This window comes from Anthonomus grandis, chromosome 10 (genome assembly GCF_022605725.1).
Source record: "Anthonomus grandis grandis chromosome 10, icAntGran1.3, whole genome shotgun sequence".
Classification (NCBI taxonomy): Eukaryota; Metazoa; Arthropoda; class Insecta; order Coleoptera; family Curculionidae; genus Anthonomus; species Anthonomus grandis.
The window spans coordinates 16,613,557-16,626,842 of NC_065555.1; the positions used below are offsets into that span (position 1 = coordinate 16,613,557).

Sequence of the window (13,286 nt, forward strand, 5' to 3'; positions counted from 1 at the left end):
TTGTTGGTCTGAAACTGTTGAGGTGAAGCAGAAACTCCTGAAGTGCTTTTTCCTCTTTGTCCCAGATGATGAAGGTGTCGTCCACATATCGAAGCCAGAGCTTGGGTTTGCAACGGGAGGCATCTATTGCATGTTCCTCGAACCATTCCATGAAGATGTTTGCTATTACTGGGGAAAGAGATGAACCCATCGGAAGTCCTTCGTCTTGGGCGTAGAATCTATCCTTGACCTGAAAGTAAGAATTACGAAGACAGATCTCCAAAAGTTCCATCACCCCGTCCAGAGGCAGTGTGGTCCGAGTTGAGAAAGCTGCATCCTTGTTTAGTTTGTCTCGGATGATGTTAAGAGACTCTCCTATGGGTACATTGGTGTAGAGGCTTTCGACATCAAAACTCACCAATCAGTCATTGGTCTCGACTTCGATCCCTCCAGGAAGGTCTACAAAGTGGGCAGAGTTTCGCACGAAAGACGCTGCATTTCCCTGGATCGGTCTAATGATCTCCAAAAGGAATTTCGAGAGTTCTGATGTCGGCGAATTTCTAGAGCTCGTGATGGGCCGCAGAGGCATTTGCACCTTATGAATCTTGGGTAGTCCGTATAGGTGTGGAGGTTTGCTATAATGTGGTGTCAGCCTAAAGCGTACCGCATCCGACAATGTTGAGGAGTACTTTTTAAGTGCTCTGTAAATTCGACCTTCTATGGTTGTCGTCGGATCCTTAGACAGTAGCCTGTATTCGCCTTTGTTCAAAACTTCCTCAACCTTGTTTTCGTAGGTTTCCAGGTCCATAATCACAGTTGCATTGCCCTTATCTGCAGGAAGAATTTTGATGTTCTTTTCACCTCTGAGGTTCCTGAGAGCTGTTTCCTCTTCTTTGCTGATGTTCTGCGAAGGTTTATGTTTTTTAAGTGAGTCTAGAGCAACCCTTACCTCGTGTCGAAATTCATCGGCCTCAGGACGTGGTAGGTGGATTGATTCTACTGAAGACACTATGTCTAAAATATAAAATATTAGTAAGACTGTTGTAATTTTAATCTTTGATGGCAGTTCTTCATTGGCTAGATTCGACAACCTCCAGATTCTAGTAGATCTTCGAAATCTTTAAGACCATCATCGTCTTCGTCTCCAATATTATTTCCAGTCTGCATTTTTCATCTGAATCATTAAATTACTCGTGGGTTTTTTTCTTTAATATTAGAGGATTTTGGAAACCATGATAATTTCAGTATAAATTTGTGCATTTTCAACTATGTTTTCGGCAGCCACATTTTAAACTATCACAGCTGCAGCAAATAGTTTTGACCAATATTTCCAGAATTAATTCTTTTTCTGCAAATTTGAGCATAATGCCACGTTGATGTTGCTTCCAGGCCCAATCTGGTCCTGTCAATTCGTTACTCAGGCAAGTTTGAAGCTGTTGTTCGAAAACGTTATTCTGCTGCAGCTTCTGTGGGTGGCAGATTGGCCAATATGAGAGATGATTTAATTTTTGTTGATATTTCGACATTTTAATTAATTCAGCGTTATATTATCATTTTTACATTTATAAATATATGCTCCTGAGCCCGAGCTTATCATTTAAAAAAAAAAATACAGATTAATGTTGGTTTTGGAATAAAAAAAGGTCTAATTTTTTTTTGTTTTTAATGAACGATGAATTTAACGAAAAAAAAATAGGTTCATTAAAATGGACATCAGAACAAAATTATTTTAAGTGAAATTCTTCCTGTTACACAAAGGCATCACGAAACTCACAAAATATTTTAGTTTTTTGTTTACACCCTGAATTATATCTATCCTATCAATAAGAAGGCGGATTTTAAACAGTCTATCGGCCATTCGTTCATTTTCGGAAATATCTTAATCAATAACTTCTAATTTAAAAAAATCTATCACGTATCATGGTACTGGCAATACTTTTAACCCTAGTCATTTTAGCCCAGAACATCTTAATTTGCAGAAATTTAAGACAAGACATCATAATTTAAATTCCGAAAAAAGATCTTACTTCATTGGCGGTCAGGTTCATATTGTTTTTCATATTAGTAAGTTCACCTTTGTTTTGTAGAAATCTAACATTTGTGCACTTGCAAATATTTTGGAAATCTGAATCTTCAAAATACATGTCTATGTAGTCCCCGATTTTCCAGTTTTGTCTGTCGTAAACTGTGTCTTCGGGTTCGGCAAAGTTGACATCTGGAGAAAAAAAAGTATCCATTTTTTGCCCTGTAAGCTTCTTACAGTTGGAGAATTTTTTTCCCAGTTTCACTTAAGAGCTCGTCAACGGAATCATATTGAGATGATAAATCAATGTCCTCACAGACTGTGTCAGATATAGCGTAAAAAAAATTCTCTACATGTTTCTCAATTAAGGCATCATCATCGTCATCAGGACTATACTTCAAATCAGATAGATCCGAGTTTTCCAAGCATTCCAAATCTTTTCATTATCTTCCACCACTCTTAAATATGATTTGCTGCCAAAAATATCTAAAACAAAAATTAAAAACAAATAATAATTTGTATGCTTAACGACCCGACGTCAATCAAAATGGACATAGTTTTTCGGTAAGAAACAAAAAAGTTAATATTTGTTATTACTCTTAAAGTGCTTATATCCTCTTAATTAAAAACTACAACGGACGTGTAAAAAAATCGGCATAAGTTAATATTTTATTTATTTACCATCAATTGTCGTTTTCGGAACGACGCCATTGTATGTCGTGTAACTCGTGTTTACGATATCGATACACACTAGAAAATGAGTAAAGAAATACTTCTGTCCAATGTTGTCACGTAATTGTTTATTTGTCAACTACGATGCATCGTGGGAGTTCTGCAAAGTTAATTCGATGTTAACAGGAGGATATTTGATTAATTGTACTCCATTTTTTCGATATTGTAGCGTTTTTACCATTCGTCAAGAATTGATGCAGGAAAATAGTCATCTGATTTATTCACACACTTACACTACTAAACACGATAACTTACAACTACTAGAAATATTTATTTTCACCGTATTTATTTACTACTATTTATATCTGATTTAAATATCTAAATAAAACTTTTAATAAAACGCCAATATTACGAACTTCTTGAACTCAGGCTCTTATATACTCGGTTGACTATGATTCCGGATGATTCACTGACCTACGCGTCTTCAGAGACGGTGTGTCACTGTGTCGTTGCGGAATGACGGAGAACAGCTGATATTTTCGGCGTTACAATATCTTCTTTGCTTCTTCTTTTTTATAAAAAATATTGGCAATTCCCAAATTTCCATAATCTAATAATGAATTTCCGATCATTTTCTTTCCTTTTCCGACAAATCCAGATGTTGTATCACAACCACAAAAATAATGTAGAAATGCAACGATATTGAAAAATAGATCATTTACATTTCCAGATCCTGGCTTCAGAAAATAAATGTCATGATTATTTGATTGTATGTAATTGATTTAAAAGGACCACAAGATTAATATCTTACCCAAAACAATGACAGTTTTACTAGTATCTCTGGAAAATCTTTGTGACTGTAAACTTTTTCTTAATGTTTTTATTATTTTATTCACTGCTCTGTATCTCGAATACTGTCTTACGGTTTTTGCAACTATTACGAAATAACAGGCCCAAACCCACCTAACCTCTTTCCCAATTCTCTATGAAATATTTTTTGATGGGCTTAAATTTTTCGCAGGTCACTCAGCTATCTAAGGTATCTAAAAATATCTTTAAATAGGCATCTAAACGTATAATTTAAAGAAGATTCTATAACTTTCTCAAAATATTCTAGACGTCTAATAAATATTAACTTATTTGGTTGTTAATTAAAGTAGTAGATTTTGATTTGCATTGTTTTGTTTATCAATATAACATGGAATCTTGTGTTTTTCAAATTAGTGTACATTTTAATAAATAGCTCAAAATTACCATGGTAATGTATATATTTTTTACACTATCACAAAATATTAAACGAATGAAAGTCCCACCAACTGTTTTTTTTTTAAAGCAGATACTTAACTATGGCTAACTTTGTTGATGCTTCAGACACCCACAACCATTTATTATCAGTAGAACACCTTAATGTCCAATCCCCAGCGTTATCGGAAATATGGCTCTTTTCTTAGCATTGTTCGAGTATGTATAGAATTAAATGCTGTAACTCTATTAGAAGGGATCGACAAGGGAGTACTTGTAGATTAGTTTTTGTAAAATCTAATCTACAAATCCAGATGGTGGACATTGACATTTTTACTAACAAATGCGAATTCATTTGTGTCATATTTAGAATTCATCAGCAGAACATTTTATTTGTATATCTGTAATGTTCTCCCTCCACTGATAAGGATTTATTTTTAGATTTTTTTTTAACTATAACTGTTTCTTTCTATGATAAGGTTATTCTTGCTGGTGATTTCAACATTAATTTTTCAAGTGACTCTATTTTTGTACATATAATAATATTTCTACTCTTCTAGATTTAAATATTACAAGTAATGAATTTAGTGTAAAAAAACTACTCCCTACCTATTTCAGATAAAATCTCAGATCATTATTGGGTTAATTCAAATTTCAATATGATATTACCTAAAGATAAAATGAAATATCTAAGGTATAGAAACTATAATAATATTTTCATCCATTCTCTCTTTGATCAAGAAGCTTCTCTGTTACTTTCTCTCACACAAATAAAATTAATATTAAAATATATATTTTTAATACTAATATTAAAAATCTAATTAATAATATGCACAGTTGCAGTTAAAAAATTACCGGATAGGCCTTATACTCCAAGGATCACCAGTAACATTAAATTACATATTAGATTAAGAGATAAAGCTCATAAAAGATATTTAAAGTATAAAACGGAAAATCGTATAAATGAATTACTACCGTAATTCAAGGGATTTTAATAAACATGCAAATACCTGTGAAAAGAATATTTACTTTAAAAGTTTATCAGAAATACAGGCTGTACTATTCTGGAATACTGTAAAAAAATTAAATATTGTACATAGTACTAATTCTAAAATTTAAATGATGCTAATATACTTAATGACGACTTTGCTCATTGTAATAATTTACTTGACAGCACTTCAAATGACCTCATTCATTTATATCAAAATAATATTAACTCTAGCATTATTAATAATACGTTTAGTTTTACATTAAAGGATGAATCAACTCTAGTAAAACTAATGTTTAATCAGTCCCAACTCTGATGAAGATGATGAGTCAGTAAGAGATTTAACCTCATGTTATATTTCTCTATCTTTAGATTTAACCACACATACCTTTTTAGCAAAAAAAAGGTTGTAAATATATTTGATAGAGTTGGAAAATATATTTCCTGACATGTGGAAATAAGCTATAATCAAGCCACTTACTCCAGTTTTCGAGCCTAAAGAGCCTAAAGATTTAAGGCCTATTAGCATTTTAACGGCTGTTTCCAAAATCTTGCAAATACATATTTATAATCACATGATAGAATTTCATGATTCCCAAATCATTCCAAGCTGTCAGTACAGCTATACTTGTAAAGCTTTTTGACAATATAAGGCATAAAATGAAGTTAAAGAACTAACAACTTGCCTTTGTTCTAGGCTTTAGTAAAGCATTTAATACCCTTAATCAAAAGATGTTACTTGCAAAATTGCCCTATTTGGTGTCAGTTAATTCACTAAATTTATGTAAGTCTTACCTATTATCTTGTAATAAAGACACTTAATTTCAAAATCGAACTATGTACTTTTTAATACTGAAGTTCCATAAAGCTCTATTCTAGGTCCTTTATTTATTATGTTCCTTGTATGTAGCTTATATGAAAACCAAATTGACTTACGAAACTTCAGCAGTATGCTGAAGTTTGTGCCAATTCCTTACCTCTTTCCGGAGCAAAATTTAATAATGATCTGTATATCATTTCTGATTATGGTGAAAAATAACAATCTAAATTTGAATACCAATAAATCATGTGCTTTTTTCTTAGGATCCAATAAAATTCAACTCGTAGCAAGGAATAACTATATTTTAGAAATCCAAAATACAATTATACCAGTAGTGGATGAAGCCAAAATTTTAACATTGATTGTAACAGCTTAAGCTTCTAGTCTATATAAATAAAAAGTTGAGTATTGCTTAAATGCGTCTAAAGGGTCTGCATAATCTAAAGCGTCACATTCCAGCGATAATAAATACATTAATACTATCTCTTACTATTGCTATGTAATTTAAATAGTACAATTACTGGTGCAGTCTCTAATTCTATTCAAAAACTACAAAATTCCTGTACAAGGTTTTCTTATGAAAACTGATGCGGAAGTCGCAGAAATCCTTTTCTTAATATTCTTTCGTATTTAAATACAGCAACCACCTTACCTAAAAGAGTTATTTGATATTTGTGATCACTCGCACAAGACTAGATATTTTAATCTCTATAGAATAGATCAACATTGTACAGCAGCGTATCAGCGATCTTTCAGCTTTGTGGCTATTCAAATGTGGATTTTTCGATTGCAATTTATGATGCTTTTTGGATATTAAGTCAAAAAAAGATGAAAAAATAAATATTTAAAATAAAAAAATGTAGTGTGTCCCACATGAAAAGGTAAGTTGTCTCCAAATGTCGTGAAATAAATAATTTTTTTAAAAGATACAAATAAAACACCAAAAATTTAGAAACTTAAATTTTTCACATAAATTTTTAAAAAGTGTAACTTTTGTTATAAATCTTTTTATAACCTACAACTTTGGCATTTAACTTTTTTTCATAAGACTTGTAGTTTTGCCGGAAATCCAGATAAATCATTTTTTAAACCTTAAAAACTCACCGTTTTCCACTTCCCGACCTCAGATCGTCCGTGAATTATTTTTACTTTCATTTTTGTTATATTTTCTTCCTTTACCAATGGTTTCAACCTACTATTATTATTTTTTATGTCAAAAATTATCGTTGTCGATTCACCTGTGTAAATTGGTAATTTCTATACAGGATGTCCAGAAATTACGCATCAGGATTTTGGTGGGCGATTCTACATGAAAAATTAATACAATACCTCTATACAATTTTTTCGAATATTCAAAATTAAAGAAGATAAACGGGGGTGTTAAAAAAAAATTTTTTTTAATAACTTTTTTTCTAATTTACTGATTTTCGGCAAATTTTGCATGCAAGTTACCAGTGCTTCTTTTTGTTCACCCTATTAATTTGGCACTAGTCGTCAATGATAAAAGGCTTAAGCTGTCCTTCACCTTAGGAACATGACTTAGAACTTTTTTGTTTTAATCTTTTTATAAATTTGGATGTCAAATTAGTAAAGAGCATCAAAATATCTTTTCAAAAGGTGCTCTTGTTGCATCATCGTAGAATTAACGGTTTCCGAGAAAAACGACTTTAAACATTAACCGTACTTTTAATAATTAAAAATTCGTATTTTCAAAATTAACACAGCAAGCCTTGAAGACATACATTGTTAAAGGGTAATTTGTTAAATAAATTAACTATTAACACACCTAATTTAATTTTAAAGTAATACTTTCATAAAAAAAAATTGAAATGTTGCCTTTCCATTTCAATACCTATATAAATTAATTCTTCTAAGTTTCAACGAATCCTAAAGAATACGCCTTTCTTCTGTTTAATTATTTCACAATTTTCAATAATCCGTTGTCTCAGCTCTTCACGGTTATTTACAGGAACCTGGTAAACGAGAGATTTTAGGTAACCCCAAAAGAAAAAATCCATAGCGTTTAGATCTGGCGATCTGGGAGGCCATTGCACAAACCCACCGCGTCCAATCCATCTTTCAGGGAAATTTTGTTATAAATGTTCTCTCACTGCTCCATTGAAATGGGGTGGAGCGCCGAAGATTGGGCAACTAATTTCTTAAAAAGTTTAAGTAGACCTCACGATTTAGCCTTTGCCGGAAAAAATGTGTCCCTAATAAATAATCGTCGGCAATACCGGCCCACACATTTAAGGAAAATTTATTCTGAAAACGTTTTTCTATAACTACATGAGGGTTATCGTCGCACCAATAATGTTCATTATGAAGGTTTATTAAACCATCATGTCCAAAGCCAGCTTCATCGGTGCAAAGAATAAAACGTGTGAAATTTTGATTATAGAGGTTTCTAATGGTCCTAGAAAAATGAAGTCACTGCCACTGAGCCACTGGATCTTCAGGGTTTAAAGCTTGAACATTTTAATAATGAAAGAGATGTAGGAGTTGCTCTTGTAAAATTTCATGATTTGCACTTTTCGGAATACTTTCCTGAGTTGCAATTGATCTTACTCTAAGAGTAGGGTTATCCTCAATCTCATTCAAAACACAGAGTTCCGTTCTTTGAGTTCGAGTTTTTCGTGGACGGCACATATCATGTCGACTAATTTTAAATGCTCCAAATTCTCCTAGTCTCTGGTGGATAGTGCTAAACATTTGCGATCCGGGTATTCGGAAATGCTTCTCTATACAAACGTTGTGCTCTTACCGTATTTCCCCCAGCTGCACCATAATGCATGTCGCGTAATTCGGCGTTGGAATACAATTAATAATTTTTATTATTATTATTATTCATCTTATTTTCAATCTTAATGATTTTAAAATTATCAAATTTGCAGATAATATTATCTGTCAAAATTTATAATACAATGTCATAACTCATTTCCATGGAAACTAAAGCGTTTCGTTTTAAGGCTTGCTTTGCTAATTTTGAAAATCAAAATTTCTAATTAAACGTGCGTAAATGTTTAAAGTCGTTTTTTTCGGAAACCTTTAATTCTACGATGATGCAACAAGAGCACCTTTTTAAAAGGTCTTTTGATGCTCTTTACTAATTTCAATCCAAATTTATTAAAAAGATTAAAACAAAAAAAGTTCCAAATCACTTTCTTAAGGTAAAGGACAGCTTAAGCCTTTTGTCATTGACGACTAGCGTCAAATTAAAAGGGCGAATACAAAGAAACACTAGTAATGCATGCAAAATTTGGCGAAAATCAGTACACTAGAAAAAAAGTTATTTAAAAAAAAAGAAAAAAAAATTAACGCTCTTTATCTTCCTTAATTTTGAGTTTTCAAAAAAATTCTAACGTGTAAGTTCCGGACACCCTGTATAAAATAATGAAATTATTTCTACTATGGTCTTGAAATTACTTTTTAGGGACAGTCTTCAGCAAATGATGCATCAAGGCCAACGAGTCGTTGATAATCCCGTGTATTTGTCCGATTTAGGGGCTGCCCTGACTGCAGCTGAAAGCAAAGAGTTACAAGAAGTTTTGGAAGAAATGGATGTAAGTCTTCTTAACTGTAAATTAGTGATTTTGATTTTGCTCCCTCCAGATCCCAAAACGGCTGATGCTTTCCTTATCACTGCTCAAAAAAGAATATGAATTATCAAAGCTGCAGCAAAAAATTGGAAGAGAAGTGGAAGAAAAAGTGAAGCAACACCACCGAAAATACATATTGCAAGAGCAGCTAAAAGTGATAAAAAAAGAGCTGGGATTGGAAAAGGAGGATAAGGATGCTGTGGGAGATAAGTTTAGGGAAAGGATAAAGGATAAGGTGCTACCCCAAGCCGTAAGCGCCGTCATAGATGAAGAACTGAACAAGTTGAATTTCTTGGAGAGCCACAGCTCAGAATTCAAGTAAGAAATATTCTTTTTTTGTAACATTCTGAGATATTCTAAATATCTAATATCAGGGATTTTATTTGAACGTTAATTATAGTGTGACAAGGAACTATTTGGACTGGTTAACTTCGCTGCCTTGGGGCATCCAAAGCGAAGAAAACTTGAATTTGCAAAGGGCTTCTGAAATATTGGACCAAGATCACTACGGAATGGAAGATATCAAAAGGAGAATTTTGGAGTTTATTGCAGTTAGTCAACTTAAGGGCAGCACTCAAGGGAAAATATTGTGTTTCCATGGGCCGCCCGGTGTGGGAAAGACTAGTATAGGTTTGTTGTTTTTTTATTGATATTTTTTAACGGTTTTTATAGACCACTATACTTACCTAAATTTTTTGATGATCGTGCTATGAGAAGGTTGACTTGTCTTAGTAATAAATTACTTAAACTGCCTGGAAGAAGTACAAAACGACTTTCCATTTTCTGGATAAAATCAAAATCTACTTCACTTGCCTGGAAAAAATTTAAATTTCAAATAAACCTTAAGCCTAGAGAAAAAATGTCTTAATGTTTGTAAAAGAAATAAAACTAACTTGAAGTGCCTGAAAGGAGTGAAAAACTACTTAAATTTCATGAGAAAAATTAAAATTGATTATAACTGTCTTGAATAAAAAGTAAAAATTACTTCAACAACTTTGAAAAACATGAAAAACTCACTATTTGGCTGGAAACTGTGAACATTTCTTATAAAAAATTAAATTTAACTTTAACCTCCCGGAAAACGTGAACTACTTGACTTTCCTGACAAAATTTAAAATTCATTTCAAGTGCCTGAAAAAAAATTTAAATCAACAACAAACGACATGATTTTCTTTTAAAAAAAATATTTGCGGAAGCTTGGACAAAGAAGTGGAAAAAGAAATTCCTGTTTCTAGGAAAACCTAAAATGAACTTCAAGTGTCTGTTAAAAATTGAAAATTGAAATCATCTTCATGTCTGGGAATAAAAATTACAATCTCTTGATTCCTGGAAAATAAATAAAAAACTGACCTTAGATACCTGGAAGGAGTGAAATCGACTTGAATTTCATGAGAAGAATTAAAATCGATTTCAACTAACTGGAACAAAAAGTAAAAGTGACTTCAACTGGTTTAAAAGACATCAAAAACTGACTTGAATTGAAGACAATTACCTGAAAACAGTGAAAATTTCCTGGCAAAATTGAAATTTAATTTAAATCTCCTGGAAAATGTGGAAAACTACTTGACTTTCCTGACAAAAATTAAAATCCATTTCAACTGTCTGGAAAAAATCGAACATTGTAATCCACTTTAAGCCTGGAAAAAATGTCTTAATGTCTGGAAAAGAAATAAAAGACTGACTTAAACTGCCTGGATCACTCCTTTCAAGATCCAAACCGATTCGAATATCATGAGAAATTTTAAAATTGATTTCAACTACCTGAAACAAAAAGTAAAAATGACTTCAACTGCTTTGAAAAAATATTAAAAACTGACTTCAGTTGCCTGGAAATAGTAAAAATTTTTTGGAAAAAATGAATAAATTAACTTTATCTTCTTAATAACGTGATAAACTACTTCACTTTCCTGACAAAATTTAAAACTGATTAAAACTGCTTGGAAAAAGAATAAAAATTACTCCTTAATTCTCTTCTCGGTATAAAGTTAGCATAAAATAATTTTTTATTAATTCCAGGTTTTTTTCATTATTATCACTACTTGATGTAATTTGAAGTTCCTTTTTTAAAGTCTTCTGGGCGGTATGGGATACTGCTTATTTAAGTATGTAAACTAATGTAGCGTAAATCCCTATAAAATTACGACAGTTTACGTATAACGAGACAGTTTTATCACTAACCAAAACTCTTTATTTTACTCTCGACACGTTTTTCGCTAACGATGTTAGCATCTTCGGGAGAAGATTAAAACTCAGTTTAAGAAAGCCAGTGTTTATAAACTCCTGGACAAAATTATCGCACCACTAATTATTTTGTCAAGAAAATTTAAATAAAAATAAATATCAGTTAAAACAGTTATAATATCTTTTCTCGTATAAAAAGCAGAACTGGACAAAAACTATGTTTATGCTTTATCATGGAACATGCTGCTCGTGAGGAGTGAGAATACATCCGCAGGAAAGTTTTCATAATTTGATACGAGGAATGCTGCGAAGACTTCAAGCGGTCATTGCAGCTAGAGGTGGCAATACACGTTATTAAGAATTCATTATGGGTCTATTGTTTTATTTTTGTATCAAAATTGAAGTTAGTGAAAATCGATGCTTTTCCTTGTATTGAATTTAGTTACTTAAATCTCGTTTTGTTAAATAGAATATAATTGTTTTTGTTAATTAATAATGCATAGTTAACAATGCTTATAAGTTTGCTTATTTTTTTATCTTTATTAAAAAAAAAATCTCTAAAAATCAAGTGGTGGGATAATTTTGTCCAGGAGTTTATATAATGACCAAACAACGTCACAAAGAGAAACGAATTTGACTGTTACGGCTATTAGGAGGGAAAACAGCATATTTAAGTTTTATTTTAGCTCAAAACTTGGATAGGATGGCTTAAATACTCTAAAAGTTTGGTGCAACCACAAAAAACGCACTAATATACCCCCAAATCTGTCGGCTCCTAACTTCAATAATATTTCTTTTTCTAATTTTTTTCAAAGTTCAAAACTGCCAAAGCAAAATTGATTTTTAGAATGGTAATCTTTGTAATAACACCGCTAATTTTTCTTTTTTACTTGTACACGGAGAAAGAGGTTCATGAAATTTTGTTTGCTTTTAAAATCAATTGTATCGGATCTGATTATATTTCTTTGAAAATGGTTCAGCACTGTAGTCCCGAAATTGAGATATTTATAGTGCCACGGCCGTCTTTACCTTCAGGACGTGAAATAAAGAGATCCGGCAACACGGCATAGTTGTCCTTCCCTGATTCTGAATCTCCCGGCTCCGTTCCCCATTATTCACTGTTATTATTTTGGTTATGATAATTTATCGGGTCCAGAGCTTATTTTGAAAGTTTTATTTGTCTTTTAATAGTTTAATACTTTAATATCGGTAATAAGTGTTTATGATCTTTCGCGGTTACCTCTAAACAGCTGTGCATGTGCAATTTCAACAGTAAAGTCCCATTGTTTTGTTTACCTTCAAATAGGCTTATTTACATTTGTTTTTCTTTGGTTTTTAGTGCGGTTTTAAAACATTACCCCTTCCTAGTTACCTACCTAAGTGTTTCTTAAAGCCGTGTACTTATACCTACCCATCCCTAGTTTGCATTCTTTGGTGTAGTCATTTAGGAAAACATTGGCAGAAGAAAGTATATAGGTCAGTGTGTGTATTAAAGTTAAATTGTTTTTCCAGGCTAATTTTTAGTGTGTTATTGGCTGATTTGGTAAGTCTTTTACATTGATTTATCGTCATCATAATGCCTAAGACTTGTTGTGTTCCGGGATGTAAGACAAATTATAACAGTTCTTTAAAAGCAGGACAATCCATATTATCTACTTTTGGCTTTCCAAAAAATGAAATTTTAATGGGTAAAAGCCATTCACCGAGCTGACTGGTCTCCCAGTAAATATTCTGTGGTGTGTGGGATTCACTTTCAAGAAAGCGATATCATTAAAGAGTATA

General features: G+C 32.2%; 1 protein-coding gene across 2 annotated transcripts in view; it reads left to right on the forward strand.

Annotated features, from left to right (window-relative positions):
* The window catches only part of LOC126741638 (lon protease homolog, mitochondrial), a 60,003-nt gene that overhangs the window by 11,904 nt on the left and 34,813 nt on the right, over positions 1 to 13,286 (forward strand). For both annotated transcript variants that reach the window (XM_050448151.1, XM_050448152.1), the window contains exons 5-7: positions 9,158 to 9,287; positions 9,337 to 9,641; positions 9,724 to 9,953. In XM_050448151.1, the coding sequence (XP_050304108.1) occupies positions 9,158 to 9,287; positions 9,337 to 9,641; positions 9,724 to 9,953 (665 nt within the window). The remainder of the gene's footprint in view (positions 1 to 9,157; positions 9,288 to 9,336; positions 9,642 to 9,723; positions 9,954 to 13,286) is intronic.